Source organism: Tursiops truncatus, chromosome 5 (genome assembly GCF_011762595.2).
Source record: "Tursiops truncatus isolate mTurTru1 chromosome 5, mTurTru1.mat.Y, whole genome shotgun sequence".
Lineage (NCBI taxonomy): Eukaryota > Metazoa > Chordata > Mammalia > Artiodactyla > Delphinidae > Tursiops > Tursiops truncatus.
The window spans coordinates 85,507,425-85,527,210 of record NC_047038.1 but is presented as its reverse complement, the minus strand read 5'-3'; the positions used below and the strand labels follow the sequence as shown (position 1 = coordinate 85,527,210).

The following is a 19,786-nucleotide window of genomic DNA, read 5'->3' as shown; positions in this document are numbered from 1 at the left end:
CTCTCCAATATAAAATATTCTAAAGTTTTAAAGAATCATTTAGCATTCATTTAGTAAGTTTTATTTGCTAAAAATTCTTTATTATTTTTCCCTCTCCACCTTCCTTGTAAGGGATGTTGCTGTCAGATGTTCAATTTGTAGGTATGTTATAAGAATGGTAAATAGCTGTTCGAGGTCAGAGAACAATTTAATTAAGGATCTATCTCCCTGAGAACAGAGCATGCAATTGGAAGGTGTCTGGTAAATACTCGTAGAATAAAGAAGGAAATTAGAAGATTTAACAATATCCCTACCTCCTCTCTGAAAATCCTCTCTACTTCTGCCTAGAATGGAATCTACTTCCATTGTTTTTCATCCCTATTGCTATCACTCTGGTCTAAGCCAACATCATTTCTTACTTGAACTACAGCACTAGCCTCCAAGCTACTCTGCTTCTATACTTTCTTGGCCCTTTCCAATGTATTGTACACATACTGATCAAGGAAATATTTTAAAATATAAATACAATCTTACTTAAAAGCTCCCATGGCTTCCCACAAAACAAAACAAAAATAAAAACAAAACATAAACACCACATGTAAGAAGAATACCATATTTCCTGGCTTACCCAGGACAGTCCTGGGTTCATGCCAATTGTCCAAGAACCATTATTAATATTAGCCTTTACGTTTTCTGGTTTGGACAATAAAGGATATGGTGATCTCATCTAAAGCACTGTATGATCTGGTTCATACTTACCCCTCTAGCCATTTATTATACCATTCTCTTCCTCATGCACCACAATCTGGCCACACCTTCACTTTCTCTGTTTGCAAAAATTCTCTCCCTCTTGCCTCAGGGCCTTTGCATACATTATTCCAGTTTCTTATAACACAGGTTAGATCACCCCCTTGCATCTGTCAAGTATCATCTGAATCATTTCTTTCTAATGTAAGTCTTTTCTAACTTCCAGTACTAAATTATTTACCTCTGTCATACACACCTTCATTTTCCTTCACAGCGTTTATCACAATTGAAACTATAATATTATTTCTGTGTCTTCATCCTACTCTGTAAGTTTTCTAAAAAGGACCAGTCTGCCTTGTTCATCCTACTGTCCTTCTACTACCCAGTGTCTAGCACATAATAAGTACTCCATTAATATTTTTGCATGACTTTAAAAAAAAAGGAATTACTTAATATATGCATAGAATTTAAGGACACTCCTTCAACTCTGTCATGTACTGCTAGCTTAAGAAACCATGATTCCCCTCATAATAAGCTCACAATTAAGGGATTTTGGTGGCTCCCACATTGGACTGGTAGTTAATCAGCAAATACCTGTTATAGTTTTACTAGTTGTTAAAATATTGAAATTCTTTCCTATCTGTTGGTAAATAACCACTGCACCAGGCCTACAAAGGTGCCTCCCCAACCCCTCCAAATTCTCCCATCCCTCTCCTCCCCTTGCAACTACAGCATTAATGCTTAGCACAGCAAGGACTTCCAAGACACTGATCCAGCTCCATGGGTGGCTGTGTCCTTCCTGACTAGCTGATGCTCATGCATTACAGTTTGTTAATCCTCACAACAACCACGTGTTATAGATCCTTCTATTGTCCCCACTCAGAAAAGATAGATAATTGCCCAGGGCACACAGGCAGCATGTAGGGGAGCCAGTATTGAAATAAAGTCTTTCTTGCTCAAAGAATGAAAAGGAATGGTCAGCTCTTTTTATTTCCTTTCTCCAAAAGGATGTTTTGCCTCCTCTAACACTTACAAAGCAGGTGTGATACCCAAGCCCTGTGAAACTTCTGGCAGCAAAAAAGTTTGTTTAAGTTGACTTTAGAGAACATGAACACCTGTCTGAGAGGTTTAGATTTATCTTATAGGAAATAAGAAGCTGATTTCTCATTAAAAGATTTCAAGCAGAGAAGAATATACTCTGATATGATCTACATTTTTAGAAATGTCAGTCTGGTAAAGTAGAGGTGGATGCATTAAAAAGGGAAAAAGTGGAGGCAGGGAATAGGTGTCAAATGATGAAAGTATGAACTAAAGTAGTAGCCAAAGGGAGGGGGAAGATGGTGCTAATGCAAAGGATCGTTAGAGGGTAGAAGGTACAAAATCTGGAAAGCAATAAGATGTAGGAAATGATGAGAAAGGAGGAGTCAGAGACCATTTCAGATTTCTAGCTATTGGTGGAAGTGGTGTCATTTACTAAAGGAGGAAATATACGTAGCAAATTTGGAGTAAAATTTGGTGACATTGAGTTTGAGATGGCTGTAGCACATGCAGAGAAAACTGTTCTATAAGTAGACATTAAACTGGAATATACAAACTGTCACCATCTGGCACCAACATATTTTCCTTTCTGTGCTCTCCCACCACTTCCCTACATGCAACACCTGTATTAGCTCTACTGACTTTATTGCTCCACAAACATCTTACACCTCCATGCATTTGTGCCCACTATATCTCTCATCTGGAATGCCTTTTCACCTCTTGCCTGCCTGAAAAACTCCTTTTAGGTATTCAAAATATAACTCAAATGTTATTTTCATCATGATAACATCTGTGAACCAGAATCACTAGTAACTCTCTCCTTTATCCTCTCTACTTCACACTTAAATTTATTTGAATGATTTCTTGATCAATTTCTACCTATAAATTATGTGATGGCAGACCCCCTATATTTTGTTATACCTGCAGTACTACAAATAGTATCAGTAAAGTAACACAGATATAGTTATATGTACATAAATATATATTAGAAAAAAATGAAAAATTAACTTCCCTTATAGCATTTACTACATTGTATCTCCATGACTATGTTGCTGTCTTCCCAAGTAAACTGAGTGACTTGAGAGCAGAAATATCTTTTAAATAACTTTTAACTATCTTTTAAGCATTTGATGAGAAATTAAAGCACAAACTTTAATGTGCAAACAATAAATTGAGGGAATATTATAAACAGTTTTCTGAAGCCCATGACTCAGATTCTTTCACCGGTTCTGATGGAGTCAAGGAGTCTATTATAGCAGTCCTCTAAATGATTCTGATTATGGTTGTCTGAGGACTACACGTTAAGAAATTAAGGTCAAATGGTATATAGTCCTTTTTGTATTGATCTTACTCTCTCTCTCTTTTTTAACACCAGAAATAACTCACAAGGATACAGAAGATATTTTAACTAAAGGTAAGCTTTTAAATTACTTTGTAAATGTGGTTTACCAAAATAAAAAGAGTAAATGTTCAAGTGATTTGTAGTCTTTGCCAAGGCAGTGTCTATTGAGATGGTATCTTTATTCTTAGTTCACTCATGTGGGTTGTTGTTGAGATAAGATATTGCTGATTCTGTTGGCCTATGAAGTAATGTTTAAGTTTTCCCCTCCTTTTAGAAGGAAGAAGTAGCAATGCCATTCCACCACTCTGTATCAAGTTTGGTCTCATTAAGGTTTTCTTGGCAGCTTTGGGAAGTTTTTCCTGCCCTGGTTCCATGGCAGCATTTCAGTAGACTTGCAAATTATGTTTAGTTGCATCATTTATATGCCTTCTCCTAACCACCAGAATAGCTTGCTTTGTTGTGGATTTAAGTTAATCATAAACTATAATAAAAAAATTACAAAAAGCAATATGAGTTTTATGTCTATAACATATTAGAAAAGTCACTGCTTTCCAATGTCCTTAGGTATACTCTCAGGCTAGGATAGCAGAAATATAGCCCTTAGAAAACAGCAGTTTACTTCTCTGGCTAATAAAAGGTAGTTAGAAATTAGTTCAATATATCTTGATAGCTGGCCTATCTCACATACTTAAGTGATGTTATAAGTTAATGCTTCTTCCTCTGTGGGTGTTTTTCAACTTCACTATATATTTAATTCATGCTTCTTTTTCATTAAAATGTGCTTATATAATTTACTAGAGAATTTGGTTGGAGAATGTAGCAAAGGAACCTATATTCCATGTATATTCTTACTGGAAGTCTAGTCCTCCTCTATCTGGGAGATCTGTTAGAAAAAATACCTTTGGATGGTGTCCTATTGAAGCAATGTCACTACTTCAGAGCTGGTCCAGCAATAGAAACTGTTGGTGGTGATTTACCTCTAATTTCTCAGTAATAGACTAAACAAGAGAAAATAAACCATGGGAGTGGGAGTTAAGAGGTGTTGAGTGATCCAGCCCACTCCAGCCCGTTTCAGCTTTGACCATTAGAGAGTCATGGGCTCTCTTAAAATATTTAAATAAACCTCATCTAGATACTTAGAAACCTTCAGTTACCCTCAAGAATATTCTGTGGACCTAAAGTAACTCTTTTTCCAGGGCACATTTGGTAAGATAGAGTCAGTTGCAGATGTGGACTGAACTGTCCACAATGAACTGAATTACCACTATAGAGTCTTCATGATGAGAGCAGTTTCCCTCCAACTTCATTGTGCACATGAATCACTTGTTAAAATACAGCTTCTAGTAAGTTCTGAGAACATAATGCCCAGCTTGGTGACTAGTTAGTAATATGGTATTGTACACTTGAAAGTTGCTGAGAGTAGATCATAAGTATTCCCGTCACACTTACACACACACAAAAAAAAGAGAACTATGTGAGGTGTTAGATGTGTTAAATATCTTGAACTTGGCAATCATTCTACAATGTATATGTATATGTATATCAAATCATCGCACTGTATACTTTAAATATATATACATTGTATCAATATTTGTCAATTATTCCTTAATAAAGCTGGAGGAAAAAAATGCAGCTTTTGATTTGTTCCCTGATGTAAGTCTGAGAGTCAACATTTTTTTTTCTGTCATCGCTGTTCATCTTTACCGTGGGACAACTGACAAATAAAATTACAAGATATTTAAAGTGTACAATGTCATGATTTGATACATGTATACATTATGAAAAGATTCCCCTCATCCAGCTAATTAACACATTCATCACCTCACGTATTTATCACCTCCCTCCTTTTTTATTTTTTTAACGAGAACTCAGCAAATTTGCTACTCTCAGCAAATTTCAATTATACAATACACTGTTGTCAACTATAGTCACTATGTTATACATTAGATTCTCAGACCTTATTCATCTTACAGCTGAAAGTTTATACCCTTTTACCAAACTCTCCCTATTCCTCCGACCCGCTGGCCACCACTTTCTACTGTTTCTAGGAGTTCAACTTTAATTTGCACATATAGGTCATACCATGCAGTATTTGTCTTTGTCTGGAAAATTCCCTTAGCACAATACCCTACAGTTACATCCATGTTGCTGCAAGTGACAGGATTTCCTTCTTTTTTAAGGCTGAATAACATTCCTGTGTGTGTGTGCATGCTTGTGTGCATGCTTATGTGCACATATATACCACTATTTATTGATCCACTCATCTACTGACAGACACTTAGGTTGTTTCTACACAGAGCCAACATTTCTAACAAGTTCCTAGGGGAGGCCCGTGCTGCAGATCCACAGACCACACTTTGAGTAGCAAGGCTACTGAGAAGATGGAAATTTCCCAGGGAACCTGTGGCCTGAACTGGTGCCTCCAGTACTGACCTATCTTAACCCCCACTCATGAGGAATTCCAGAGAACTCTGAAGCTGCTCCAGAATTTGAAACCTCCATGCCAATTAAGTTCAGCAATGTTCTCTAAAATGCAGTCTATAGGCAACAGTCACATAAGTACTCTAAAAATATAACATATTGATCATGCTTTTGGAAAGCCTAGCATGTCGTGGGAAAGAATACATAAGAGACATAAAAGTCATAAATGATGGTGAAATTCTTAAAGCATCTGCCAAGTGTAAGAATCATGATCTTCTCAGCACATTAATTCCCTTTTCCCATTAGAATGTGGGGTCCGTCCAGACCTAATATCATTGTCTGCTGAGAGAATCATAGGAGGCACTAAAGCTAAGGAAGGAGACTGGCCATGGCAAGTCAGTTTACAGTGGGATAATCTTCACCACTGCGGAGGTGTCTTCATCAGTAAAGAGTGGATCCTGACAGCAGCTCACTGCTTCAAAAGGTAAGACCACAGTTAACTACCCATCTTGGCATACCTTAGTTGTCTCAATTAATAGTTACATCTGTGTTAGAGGGATCAATCAATCACACTTTATGCATAAAAAAACTGATCATTAGCGATATTAAATAACTTGCCCTCAATAACACTGCCAATATGCGACACAGCCAAGATTCAAATCTAAATTCAACTGGTTCCAAAACCATGCTCTTATTCATTTGCTGAAAGAAAGGAAAGGAAGGGATGGAGGGAGGGAGGCTGACAGGGAAGAAAGAAGAGTATCTTTTACAATCTTCACTATAAAGACCCTGAGGCAAAAGAAGTTTAATATAAAAATTCATGTATTTTCTTGTTGTCAAATATTTTTTCTTTAGAATTTTTAACTAGCATTTACTCCTTTGCAAGCTACTGTACCTCATGAAAGTATCTCCTGGATATATAATTTCTATTTTCCGTATAACTCCACTATCTAAACTCCACAAAACCCTCAAATTATTTGGTTACATTTTGCTTTTATTCAACCTTAAAAGTATGTTGCATTAATCAACCTTCCAATTCATAGATCCTTATTTTCATCAGTTTGTACAAGACCTTTCTCTCCTTTTAATTTTTCTCCTGTCATACCTGTATTCCACTACTACTACCTTCCCTGCCCCCACAGGCCTCACACAAATATTTGACATGTCTTTAAATATGCAGTTACCTGCAAAACCTTTGGGGGGGGTGTGTGTGTGTCTTTAATTTATATAAGTGGCATTGTGTATAAGTCTCATATTTCCTTACTGTTTTTGCTCAATCCTGGGAATTTTAATCTGGTCCACCACTGCATCCACCATATCCCTTCATCCAGCTAGGTTGCTCCAACTTCCCACTGCCACAAAGAACAGCACATATACACTTTCTCTCATGCCTTCATATGTGCCTCTCTATAAACCTTCAAGAATTTCTCTGACATACATACCCAGAAGTATATATACAGTGTGCTAAATACACTACAATGCTTTCCAGAATTTTACATCTTCACATGTAATGCAAAAGAGTTCAAACTTCTCTCTCACCAACACAATACTATTCTTTTTCAATTTTTTGTCATTCTTATGAATATACATTAGATGCCCATTATTGTTATAATTTCCATTTCTCTGCTTATTAGTGAGTTTGAGTATCTTTTCATATGTCTACTGGCTGTTTGGGCTTCTCCCATGAAATGCCTATTAATATTTTTTGCTCACTGTATAATGGTTTCTCCCTCCATTTATTGCTGGTTTACAGACTTCTGTATATTCTACAAAAATTTTAGATATTAAACATTGCAAGTCTTTTCTCATTCATCTGATAAATATGTCTATGGTACAGTTAATTTTGTTTTCAGTTTTTTTATGTCTTTTAACTTTATTTTTTATTCTACATACTTTTTATTGAAGTATAGTTGATACACAATATTATATACTATAGGTGTACAGTATAGTAATTCACAATTTTTAAAGGTTATACTCCATTTATTATAAAATGTTGGCTATATTCCCTGCATTGTACCATATCCTTGTAGCTTATTTATTTTATATATAATAGTTTGTACCTCTTAATCCCCTAGACCTATCTTGCCCCTACCCCCTCTCTCTCCCTCTAGTAACCATTAGTTTGTTCTCTATACATGATACACTTAATTTTGATCTCATGAAATTCATCCATTCTTAACTGTATGGTTTGTATTTTGGGAGTTTGGCTAAAAAGTCCCTATTCCTAGGTCAGCAAGATAATGCCTTATTTTTTTTTATATTAGTGCTCTCTCTCTCTTTCTCTCTCTCTCTGTATGAATACATACACACACACACACACCCCAAAATCTTCAAGAAGCATCACACTTAGTACAGAAAAATCATTTGTCAATTAGTAAGACAAGGAGCCCCTTATCATCACTACTATTTAAATGGAACTTCTGGCTAAAGGAAAGGAAAAAAATAACAGTTGGAAGGAAAGAGTTAAAACTAAAGTGAACATTATTTCAGACTTCTTAGTTGCTTGAATGGAAGGATGTAGAAAAGGGAGAAATCAAAGAAAAGTTTTGTGTTATACTAGTGTTCATCAAAGTGTCAGTATATCCTTATTGGAATAATGGAACACCAGGACGTTCATCACCCCAAGATATGTTTTCTAAAATATTTCTGTTTCTTTAGACAAATGATCACTCATTGTACCAGTAAAGAATTAAAGAAATAGATCACAAAGAAATGTTGGTCGAATACTTCCTAGATTGGGGGTGGAGGGGACAAACACAAAAACCAAATATTTGAAATTCTCACAAGTTCTCTATTCAAATAACATGTTTTCATATTTTTAGCCGCTCTGATACTCTTCAATGGACTGTCACCTTTGGTATTTCCACAATATTTCCTAAAGAGAAAAGAAGAATAAGGACTATTTTAATCCATAACAATTATAACCCTGAAACTCATGAAAATGATATTGCACTTCTACAACTTGATAGAGAAGTCACCTTTACCAGAAATATCCGTACAGTGTGCCTCCCAGATGCTAGCCAGAATATTCTACCTGGTTCCCCTGCTTATGTAACAGGATGGGGCTCTCAAAGATACAGCGGTGAGTATCTCAGGAAAAAATAAAACAAAAACAACAGCAATATCTCCTGGTACTTGCTAGTACGCATTTTTTTTAAATTAAGGAACACCTGAAGGGTAGGTTCTATGGACAGAACCATGCTACAGTCTGGTCATCCTAAGATCTAACTAGAGTTCCTTCAGCAAATCAAAGCAATGTCCCTAGAAACTATACAGAATTCTCACACACAGTAATACGAAAATGTAAAAGCAAGTGATACAGAAACATGAGTTCTTCCATGACCCAGAGACTCTACAGACTTGAATGGCTCCCCTATAAAGAAAATTTTAAAAATTTATAAGAGGATTTAGATAGGTATTCTCTACGGGTTTTAAGGTATTCTGAAGTGAAAGAAATCCTGCCTTCAGAACAAGAAACTCTGTGTGTACATAAGTATTGTTCACACTTATTTATGAAGCAAATAAAATGAGAAAAAGAAATAAGGGTGACATGAAAGAGCAAATATAGCCAAGGGGAAAATGAGTATCAGCTAGGGAGTGGAAGGATAGCATTAACAATATCCATGGGTTTCTAACTATTTTGTAGATCATGTCTCCAAGAAACAAAACAAAGGCTGAATTGTCCTAGAAAATATTTCATTGTGTTTTCATGGCCCAAAGTAATCTGGTGTAGTAAATAAAATCTGTGCCAATCACAAAAACGGCAGTGCCATATTGAAGGAATATCAATATAAAATAAATTCATTCTTTAGTCGTGAAACAAGATTTGTTTCTCTTTTGTCACTATATTAAAGGTTAGTTAATATTTAATTTTCTAATTCTAAGTTAGTCAGTGGATATTTCAAAATCTACTAGTCAATTTTAAGTAAGCAGATTTTTTCCCCCTCTTAAGGTCTAAGGGGCACTGTATCACAAACCTAAAGCAAAAAAAGAAAAAAACCAATCTATGTAAAGGGGTAATCCATCTCTACTATGGAAATCTTTGCTGAGAAAAAACTACTAGTACATTTTCAATAGCCTTCTTTGCTGAATAAGAGATAATGTTTGGAGTACAATTATTCCTTCCTATATTCACCATAGAATCATTAAGTTATCTACCCTGAAGTCCATTTTCATTCTGCTTTTATACTTAACAGGCAGCCAAGTTCCAGATCTACAACAAGCACGGGTCAAGATAATAAGTAATAATGTATGTAATAAACCATCTAGTTATAATGGAGCCATCCTGCCTGGAATGCTATGTGCTGGACTATCTCAAGGTGGAGTAGATGCATGCCAGGTAAGTTCAAGACAATGTTATCCACGTCATCAGCCAAGTTTATAAGCACTTACTAGCATGTCTTATTGTGATAGACAGAGAAGTATCATTATAATATACAGCCCTGATCCTCTAAAAATGTATGGTCTAGATTTTACAGATTCTTATATGAAGTTGATCTATCATGAAACACTGATTCTGAGAAGCCAAGTTGCGAAGTGGTTAACTATCAAGCTCAAGAACGAGACAGACCCGGGTTTGAATTCCTTAACCTCTATTACCAATCCTTTCATCTATAAAATCGGGATAAGAATAGTATCTAACTTTTTAGGTACCACTAAAGATTAGATGGAGATTAAATATGTCAGGCACGCACTAAGCAAGAAAGCTCAGCTATCTCAACTATTTCTACTGTTGTCAACCTAGACCATGATCACTGACATCAATAACTTTCACCTCAACCTTCTACTATGAAGACTTAAATAAATCACTCATCTAAGAGTTGTAGATAATTGATTTTAAAAATATAAATAACACCTGAATATCAGCACCTTGAAGATAAAAAATTTATACAAAGAGCTTAGTTACCTGAGTCACCATAGCTCCCATAATTGTTAAATAGCACTAATGAAGGAAAAAAAAAAAACTATTTAGATCTACTTTGTAATTTTCAACCAAATATAAAAACACTAACAATAAATATGAATTCTTACTCCAATGTAATAAGATTTTTTTTTGGAAGGTATGTTGCTATTTATTTATTTATTTTTAATAGATCTTTACTGTAGCATAATTGCTTCACAATACTGTGTTAGTTTCTGTTGCATAACAAAGAGAGAGAATCAGCCATATGCATACACGCGTCCCCATATCCCTTCCCTCTTGAGCCTCCCTCCCATCTTCCCTATCCCACCCTTCTAGGTCATCGCAAAGCACAGAGCCGGTCTCCCTGTGCTATGCTGCTGCTTCCTACCAGCCAACTATTTTACATCTGGTAGTGTACATATGTCGATGTTACTCTCACTTCGGCCCAGCTTCGCCCTCCCACCCCATGTCATCAAGTCCATTCTCTTTGCCTCTTTATTCCTGCCCTGCAACTAGGTTCACCAGTACTTTTTTTTTTTTAGATTCCATATATATGCATTAGCATACAGTATTTGTTTTTCTCTTAGAATAAGATTTTAATCCTCAATTTTTAATTAAACTATCTAAACAACTGATGTGGTTATATTTTTTAATAGATTTTATTCCTATGTCTAAAACCCAACCCCATACAGTAACAGCAACAACTACTTAGTATCCAAAATTACATTTTTGGAATTAAGAAAAATCAATCTGTTTTTTTTTTTTTTTTTTGGTACGCGGGCCTCTCACTGTTGTGGCCTCTCCTGTTGCGCAGCACAGGCTCCGGATGCGCAGGCTCAGCAGCCATGGCTCACAGGCCCAGCCGCTCCGTGGCATGTGGGATCTTCCCAGACCAGGGCACGAACCCGTGTCCCCTGCATTGGCAGGCGGACTCTCAACCACTGTGCCACCAGGGAAGCCCCAATCTGTTTTCTTGATGAATCTGCTACTGCTTTCCTGACTGAATCATAAGCAGAAAAATGAGGTTTATTCTTTCCTTAAACATTGCTGACTTTTATATTTAGTGCTTACATTCTTGAAAAAGAGGATAACTAGTAGTTCTTACATAGTTTTGGGAAAGACCCCAATCCATTTCCCCAAAATGAAACATTTTTCTTGACTACAAGCTGTGTGGGGGTGGAGGGGAATTGTTTATCAATTTTCAAGACACTGTTAATTACCCACTGGTTTTTATTCACTTTAAGTGGAGATGTCTTGATGGTAGGGAATGCTTCTTGTTCCCCTTCCCATTTTCTTCTTTTCTATTGCTAGCCCTGTAACAACAAATTCTCAACTTTCATAGTAGTTTTACAAAGAATTCACCAATCAAGTAAGCAACAAAACTTTACACGATAATTTCAGATCTACTAAGAGCATTAATTAGAACTGACTTAAGGATATACATGAGATATGAAAGGGTGTTTTTTCATGCTTTACTCATGATACACTTTACCTTCTGCATATACAGATTCTGCTCTTCCTCCAAGCTCAGTTCAGGCCATAACTCACCAAGAAACTTTCCTGTGTGTTCCACTCTGGGTCTCACTGATTTTCAGCTGAAATACTATATATAATACATAGAGTTTATGCCTCAAAAAAATAGCACTTTACATAAGAGCTTATGAGATCCTGTTTGTTTTTGTTCATTTATTTTTTTAATTGCATTATTTACTTTTTATGTGCCAGACTCTGTGCTTACACAGTATCACCTGAACTCAGCAAGTCTATGGTCTAGAAGAGAGACCACAGGCTCAGATATCTGCCCAATCAGGCAGTGAAGCTGCCCAGATATAGGAAAATTTACATGTCCCACTTAGTTTAATATTTGCTTGCCCACTCTTGGTAAGACATTATGCAAAGAAATCTCTTACTATAGAAGAAGTGGAAGAAAAACACAATGATGGGAGAGTGCTGAGAACTGGTAAACTGGAGCACATGTGCAACATCTAAAGGAGGCAGATGCCAATCACCTCCATGCAGTGCTTGCTATCAAGCTGGTAATTCAGACACTAACCCTTCTCCCCATCTAAACCAGTAATTAAGTAGGCATGGAAGAACTAGCTACTATTAAGAGCAGTCAAATGAACAGCAAACTATTCTAGAAGCATACTTGGTAATAACAGCTGAGTTTTATTAGTACTATTTACCAGGCTATACTCAGATTGCTACGCATGTTAAACTCATTTAAACACATTAAAATATTATTTACAGATGAGGAAGCTGAGGTACAAAGGGCTATTAAGTAGCTTACTGAAAATCATATAGCTAGTAAGTAGAGGATTCAAACCTATGCTAACTCCAGAACCCACAGACTTAACCCATTATACAGCATGTAAGATATCCTAATTTTTCTCCCCAAATAGATTATTACATGCACAGATATTTAGTTGGTTGGCTTATTATTATAATTTGCTGGTAAATATTTCATACGGAGTGTTTTACTCATTGCCATATAAATTTCTATTATTCACCAAAAGAATACTTTTTGATACACTGTATATCAAACACCATGCATTGTGCTATGAATAGGAAGATAAGTGAGATTTCTAAAAACTTATTCATTCAACAGACATTTTCTTAGCATTTCCTTTGGGCTAGAGGCTTAGCATATAGCAGTGTCCAGAATATGTATGCCCCCTTCCCTTATGGACCTTACAGTAAAGCCTGAAAAACAGACACTGAACAAGTATCATAAATGCAATGAGAGTTGCAGAAATGTGCAGCTGCTACAACTAGGGGAGCTAATCCAGTGGGAGTAAGTTCAAACAGGCACACAAATGTGCACGTACAAAATAATGAAGCAGCAGTGAAAGTACCCACAGGATGTGGGAATGCAGGCAGTGAAAAACTAATCTAGCCCAAAGCTGGAAGCGGTGACAGTGGGGAGGAAAGGTGCAGGTGAGGGATGGCACCCTGAAGGAGGTGAGCCTGGAATGAGTAGCACACTGGTGGAGTCTGGAAAATATGCTTCTCATCTTCTCACAGTTGCTGAAGGAGCAACACGTGTACTTGGAAGATTTTGTTAATTTTTGCGTGACTTGGTATTTAGTATTTCAACAGGAAATGTCAGACTAACTTTACTGTTATACTGGATGTGACTTCTACTGCCATAGAAGTAAACTCAATACTTTGGCATTGTTTTCACACTTAAATAATCAATCTTTCTGTTTCCTTCAGGGGGACTCTGGTGGCCCACTAGTACAAGAAGACGCACGGCAGCTCTGGTTCCTCGTGGGGATAGTAAGCTGGGGGTATCAGTGTGCTCTGCCAGATAAGCCAGGGGTGTATACTCTAGTGACAGCCTACCGTGAATGGATCCACGAACAAGCTGGGATCTAGTGCAATAAATAACATCTCTGTTGCAGAGTCTGAATGCAGTTGTGCCTGTCTAAAATTCTAAAACTTTTCAGCTGCAAAAAGAAACAAAGTGCTCTATTTTAACATTCTGTTACATAAATACTAAAGATTAAATACTATTTAACTTTTAGCTGTTACTATGGGTTTTATATTTTCTCAAGAAAATTATATGAATGTTGCATAGTAATGTGCCGGGGGAACACTGTAAACTAGTTATAGAGGTAACAATTATACTATACTTGTGATAACATAAATGCTAGTAGTGAGAGAAACAGATACCCTGAGAGTGGAAACTAAAGGAAACTGGGAAGAGTTGGTTTGCAAAAAAAACCCAAAAAGTTAAATAGCTTAATTTCAATAAAATTATCTTAATGAAGAAACTTTTCTCTCTCTCCTTCTTTCTCTTTCTCTTTCTCCCTCTCTCCTGCCCTCCCTCCCTTAAACACACACACACACACACACACACATGCACACACACACCAAAAGAACACAAATAAAATTTAACATTTAATGGCACAGCAATTTATACAGTCTGAATTATGATTGTTACTGAATTTTTACGGGATTCTAGCAGAGTTAAAGTTTGCTTATGCATGATCATCTATGTGTCAGAACTTCCTCATTCTAAAAGCTAACTTATGACACCTGGGTATCAGAACAACTACATGCATTGTGATGAAAACGTCTTGTATTTCCTCATGTAAAATTGTGAAGAGACCTACACTGAAATCACTTACTTTACAGAAGTTGAAAATTTAACCAACTCTGTGAAATGTACAAATAAATCATTGGTATACCTTACTTCAAATCAACTATTTTAAAATCATTTCTCTGCCTAAATATTTACGGAAGTTATGACTTACGAAGGACAATCCAAAACAATTTATTTAACTGGTTCTCAAACAATAGAACGGCCAACTAGATTCTGAAGGCTTGGCACTTTCTGCTGCCTTATAATCAAGCTCTGTAACTAAAGCAAGCGTCCAGCTTGAAACTCCCTGGTTGCACCCTGTGAGGACAATATTAAACTGGCCATTCACAGTAAGCCTCAGGGGAGTGTGTTTGTGTATGGGTGTGTTGGTGTGTTTGTATGTGTGTGCATGTGCCTTCACATAATCATAAACATACTAGTTTATTTCTACACATTGAAAGCTATATAAAGGAACGTACTTATTTAGCAGAAAATAGAGCAAATTCAATTATTATTGAAAATAAAATAGTAAATATTCATAGTTTTATGAAAAGATATTTGAACACCAGAAGAACACCTGTTTTAAGAGATTTTTTTTAATGTTCTGATGAGATCTGTCTTCTTGATAGCTAAGTAACTCCATGAAAGCAATTTTGAATATTGGAAGGCGTGGTGATTCATAAATCTTTTCAGTTCTTAAAAAAATCATTCTGGAAACTCTGGAAGAAACATTGTAGAACCTTAATTCAGTGCCAGGAAGAGTTATTAATACGAGGGAGAATCCTTTTCATCATAGAGAAAACACACAGATGAACCAATTTTTTTAAATGGCAAACAAAGTGAATATTTGATGTTGAAACTAAATACTCCTGAGTTTAAAATAGTCAACAGAGCTAATAAAAAGGGAATTATTCAAGAAAGTTTAGAGCAAGCAATTGACTGTTTCACTCCTGGGAAGTCTTAATTACAGAGTGTAGATCATTCATTTGGCAAATTTATTGAGCCCTATATATTTCAGGCTCTCTACTATACTACTCTCTACTATACACTAATAAAACTAAGATAAACAAGACATAGTCCCTGCCTTTAAGACACTCAATATATTGTATGACAGTAATATAATATAACGGAGACAATGATAAAGAGTAGGATATTTATTATAGGATAACAAAAAAAGGGGGTAGTTCTAGAAGACTCAGGGAAAATATCTTATAATAATATCAAAAGTGAGTCTTCCAGACCATCAATTTGCCATGAACAATACTAATTACTGTGTGGTTAGAGAGAAGGGAGCTAAGAACTCCTAAGGTTATTTATTTAAATATGTCACAAGCTCTAATTTATACAATTCAATTCCTATTTTCCTATTTGCTAAACATTAATTTTCAAACAGAGCCAAAATACAATTTTTTATGTCCACATAATCCAAATCTCAAAATCCAGTCCATTCTGCTTCTGATCAGTTTAATTAATCTCCTTTGGGGAAAACAGATCATCCCCACTTCCCTACATTTCTAGTGATTCATTTCTGTAAGAATCAGCTGTCTTTTGAAGGAACAGTTTTCTTATCATGAGAGATAATTAAGCAGAAGCTGGATAATAACCTGAAGAAATGTTTTAGAAGATTTCTGCAATGGGTCAGGCTTAAAAGCAGATTATTTCCATGGTGATTTCCAGACTAAGATTCTACCCATGATAAGTAAATAGTTTTGAGGGAGCATAACATCTGAGAAAAAGAAGAATTTCAGCATATTAGGATATCTGTTTGTTTAATCTGGTTCACAACCATGAAACAAATCATCAAGAGCAAAGAAATCAAACTGATCAAAATTCAAATTAAGCAGAAAACCATTCTGGAGAAAAAGAGAACTGAATGAAATGAGAAATTAATTCGAAAAGCAGACAGAGCTCAGGCATTTTCCTACCTCCAATCATACAACTTAGACTGAAATTACTTATGCAACAAAAATCTGTTGATATAGTATTAATAAAGGTTTTCTCCCTGCAAAATTCATCCATCTAACCATTCATTTTTTTACCCATTCATTTGTTTATCAATAGCTTTTGAGCACTGACAATTTGCCAGGCACTATTGTAGGCTAGCCAAGTCAACTTCAAGGAAAGAACAAGAAAGGCAGAGGAAGAAGCAAGTGTGAAAGTCCTGAGGTGACTACAAGTTTGTGGGTTTGAGGAACAGTAAGAAGTCAATGCGGCTAGAGCAAAACTAATATAAGAGATACTAGTGTTTGAAGAGGTTGAAGAAATAAGCGTGGGGGCCATCTAAAGAAGTTTTGATTTTATTCTAAATGTGGAGGCAAAATTCTGAAGGGAAATTATATGATCAATTTTCTATTTTCTAAAGATTAAACTGGTGAAACCAAGGTTAATCATCAGTTAGATCCATTAAACCTGTAACCTGCCTTCACTAATCAAGCTCCCTTTAATTGTTACTACAAAAACGTGCATGCCCTCCAAGTGGCATGTAACCTTAAACAATAAGATGTTTGCCCAAGTTGTGTCCAGTTCAAGCTCCAGCCAATTAAGACTGGTTGGGACCACTGACCCTCCAACTGCGCATGCCTGAATGACCACTTGGTGACTTTTTAATGTCAGAGGGCTAGGTGTTCTCGCACCCTCAGAACATGCCAACCCCACCATTTTCTGACCATGAGTTCTGTGAAGAAGCCTGTAGCTTAGTTACACTTGTGCAGCACCATGATTACCTCACCTTTTTCTTATTTCCAATCATCTTTCCCCATGCTCCCCACACCTCAGACCACCCTGCTTCTTTATCCCATAAATATCCCAAGCCTCTCCCTCCTCCCTTTGGGGAGGCCGATTTGAGATTTTGTTCTCCCATCTCCTCACTTGGCTGTCTCATGAATATGAAACAGTCCCCCTAAAGCTGAGTTCCTCTGCTGAGTTTATGATTAACCTCTCTATCCAAAACTTGTTCCCTTTTTTGCCCCATACCTATTCCCCCTCAAGATTGAGAAGTATCAAAGAAAACGGGGGATTGACACTGAGAAGGACCCTATGGGGTCCTCCTAGCACAAAAGTCTTACCATGTCCCCTCTGTTTCTTGCTCATAGGCCTTCCCTGATTTCCAAAGAGCAGATTCAAACAGTTACTAATTAGGGAGGTTAGGGAATACAGAAACAAAGAAAAGCAGCGAAGAGAAAACTGTGCAGTGATAAAGTAGAATACTAGTTCCTCCTCAAAGTATATACACAACAATCTGATACTTTTCTTTGAGTTCCTTGACAGGAACTAAAGCCCTCACCCAGGTGGAGGTTGGTAACTTCAGGCTGAGCATAAGCACATTGACCCCAGACCACTTAGAACCAGAAGGCTGATGACTGAGATTCATGGACCACCACCCTGCTACCTTACCACCAACCAATCATGCATCCTGCAGCCCTCCCCCTAAGTTTGTCTTTAAAAATTCTTCCCAGAGCTTCCCTGGTGGTGCAGTGGTTGAGAATCTGCCTGCTAATGCAGGGGACGTGGGTTCGAGCCCTGGTCTGGGAGGATCCCACATGCCGTGGAGCAACTAGGCCCATGAGCCACAACTACTGAGCCTCCGTGTCTGGAGCCTGTGCTCCACAACAAGAGAGGCCGTGATAGTGAGAGGCCCACGCACCGCGATGAAGAGTGGCCCCCGCTTGCCACAACTAGAGAAAGCCCTCGCACAGAAACAAAGATGCAGCACAGCAAAAATAAATAAATTAAAAAAAAAAATTCTTCCCAGAAGACTATTGGGGAATTTGGGTGTTTGGGGCATGAGCCTCCCATACTCCTTGCTTGGCCCTTGCAATAAACCTTTCTCTGCCTCAAATTCCAATGTGTCAGCTTGTTTGGTCTCACTGTGCATCAGGCACACAAACTTGAGTTCAACAACAAATACACCCTTTCTCTGCTGCAACCCTCTGCAGTCTCAACGTTTGACTTGCTGTGCATCAGGCAAATGAACTTGGTTTGGTAACACTGGCTACCCTAAAGAGAAAGAGCTACAAGAGGACAAAAGAAGGGAGATGAGTCAGAAGACTAATGCAGTAATCCAGGGAAAAGATGGGACTGACTTGGATTAAGGAGCTAACAAGATGGTGAAGATGGTGACAAATAGTGGAATTCAGAAAATATTTGTAGGGAGAAACAATAGGAATTTCTAATAGACTAGATTTAGGGACTGAGGGAAAGGAAGAGATCTAGGTTGACTCAAATTTTGGGCCTGAACCACTGAGATAGGAAATTTGGGAGGAGCAAGTTTGGGGTGTGGAGAAACTATAACAGTTTCTTTCTGAATCTGTTACGTTTGAAATTTGCAAGCAATAAGGTGAGGTAAACAACTATGAACGCACATCTGTAGCTCAGGGGAGGGATTGAGACCTGAAATATCTATCTGATGGCATTTACAATTTCAGGGAAGTAGGAGACAAAAGCCATATTGGATGACTAGAAGAGGGAGTGGGAAATGTAGCTTTTAGAAAATATAAGGAAATATCTTAATGATCAAGATATATTTTGATATCTAAAGAAGATGAGTGATTTTAGTATCAGAACAAAACGGGATTTAAAGGAAAGTTAAATTTGATTTTATTAAAATTAAGAACTTTCTATTCAAAAGACACTATTAAAGAATAAAAAGGTAAAATGAGAGTGAGAAGATATTTGCAATACACATGACAAATACCTTGTATCTAGAATGTGTAGAGAATGTGTACAGATCAAAAGGAAAAAGATAACTCAATAGAAAAATGGACAAATGATTGGAACAGGCATATCAGAACAAAAGAGAAATTTAAATGGCCAATAAATGTAAGACAAGGGGCTCAAGCTTATTAGAAATAAGGAAATGTAAAATAAAGCCACTGTAATATATCACAACTACACACTTACCAATGGATAAAAATGGAAAGTCTGAGGATATCAAGCACTGGTAAGGATGGAAGAGTGTAAATTGCTTTAACTTGGGAAAAAAAATTGGCATTATCAAATAAAGGATATCATATGCAGATCCTATGATCTAGCAATTCTACTCCAAAGTGAATACTCTAGAAATGGGTGCACATGTGCAGGAATATTCAAAGCAGCATTATTCTTCATAGCCAAACAGTGGAACAACCAAATGTCCATCAACAATAAAATGAATAAATAAATCTTGTTATATTCATACAATGGAATACAATACAGCAACAAAAATGAATGGACTAGAGTCACACCTAACAACAAGGCTGAACTTTAAAAAACACAAAGTTAAACAAAAGAA

At 36.7% G+C, this 19,786-nt stretch overlaps 1 protein-coding gene and 2 long non-coding RNA genes across 9 annotated transcripts in view; 1 reads left to right on the top strand and 2 right to left on the bottom strand.

The window, feature by feature from the left end:
• TMPRSS11D (transmembrane serine protease 11D) overlaps positions 1–14,206 on the top strand; it is a 69,396-nt gene extending 55,190 nt beyond the window's left edge. Inside the window, exons 6-10 of the mRNA XM_019928096.3 lie at positions 3,140–3,178; positions 5,834–6,011; positions 8,350–8,609; positions 9,724–9,866; positions 13,647–14,206. Coding sequence (XP_019783655.1) covers positions 3,140–3,178; positions 5,834–6,011; positions 8,350–8,609; positions 9,724–9,866; positions 13,647–13,808 — 782 coding nt within the window. The 3' untranslated portion in view covers positions 13,809–14,206. The remainder of the gene's footprint in view (positions 1–3,139; positions 3,179–5,833; positions 6,012–8,349; positions 8,610–9,723; positions 9,867–13,646) is intronic.
• The window catches only part of LOC109548823 (uncharacterized), a 199,662-nt gene that overhangs the window by 64,075 nt on the left and 115,801 nt on the right, over positions 1–19,786 (bottom strand). The gene's annotated exons all lie outside the window — the stretch shown is intronic.
• LOC141278792 (uncharacterized) lies at positions 3,797–8,402 on the bottom strand. Of its 2 annotated transcripts, XR_012332021.1 has the most exons (3): positions 8,312–8,402; positions 6,792–6,879; positions 3,797–4,104 (listed from the first exon to the last, which is right to left on the bottom strand). It is a non-coding gene; the product is annotated as an uncharacterized lncRNA (long non-coding RNA). The 2 variants fall into 2 exon arrangements; XR_012332020.1 differs by lacking the exon at positions 3,797–4,104 and having other exon boundaries at positions 5,922–6,879.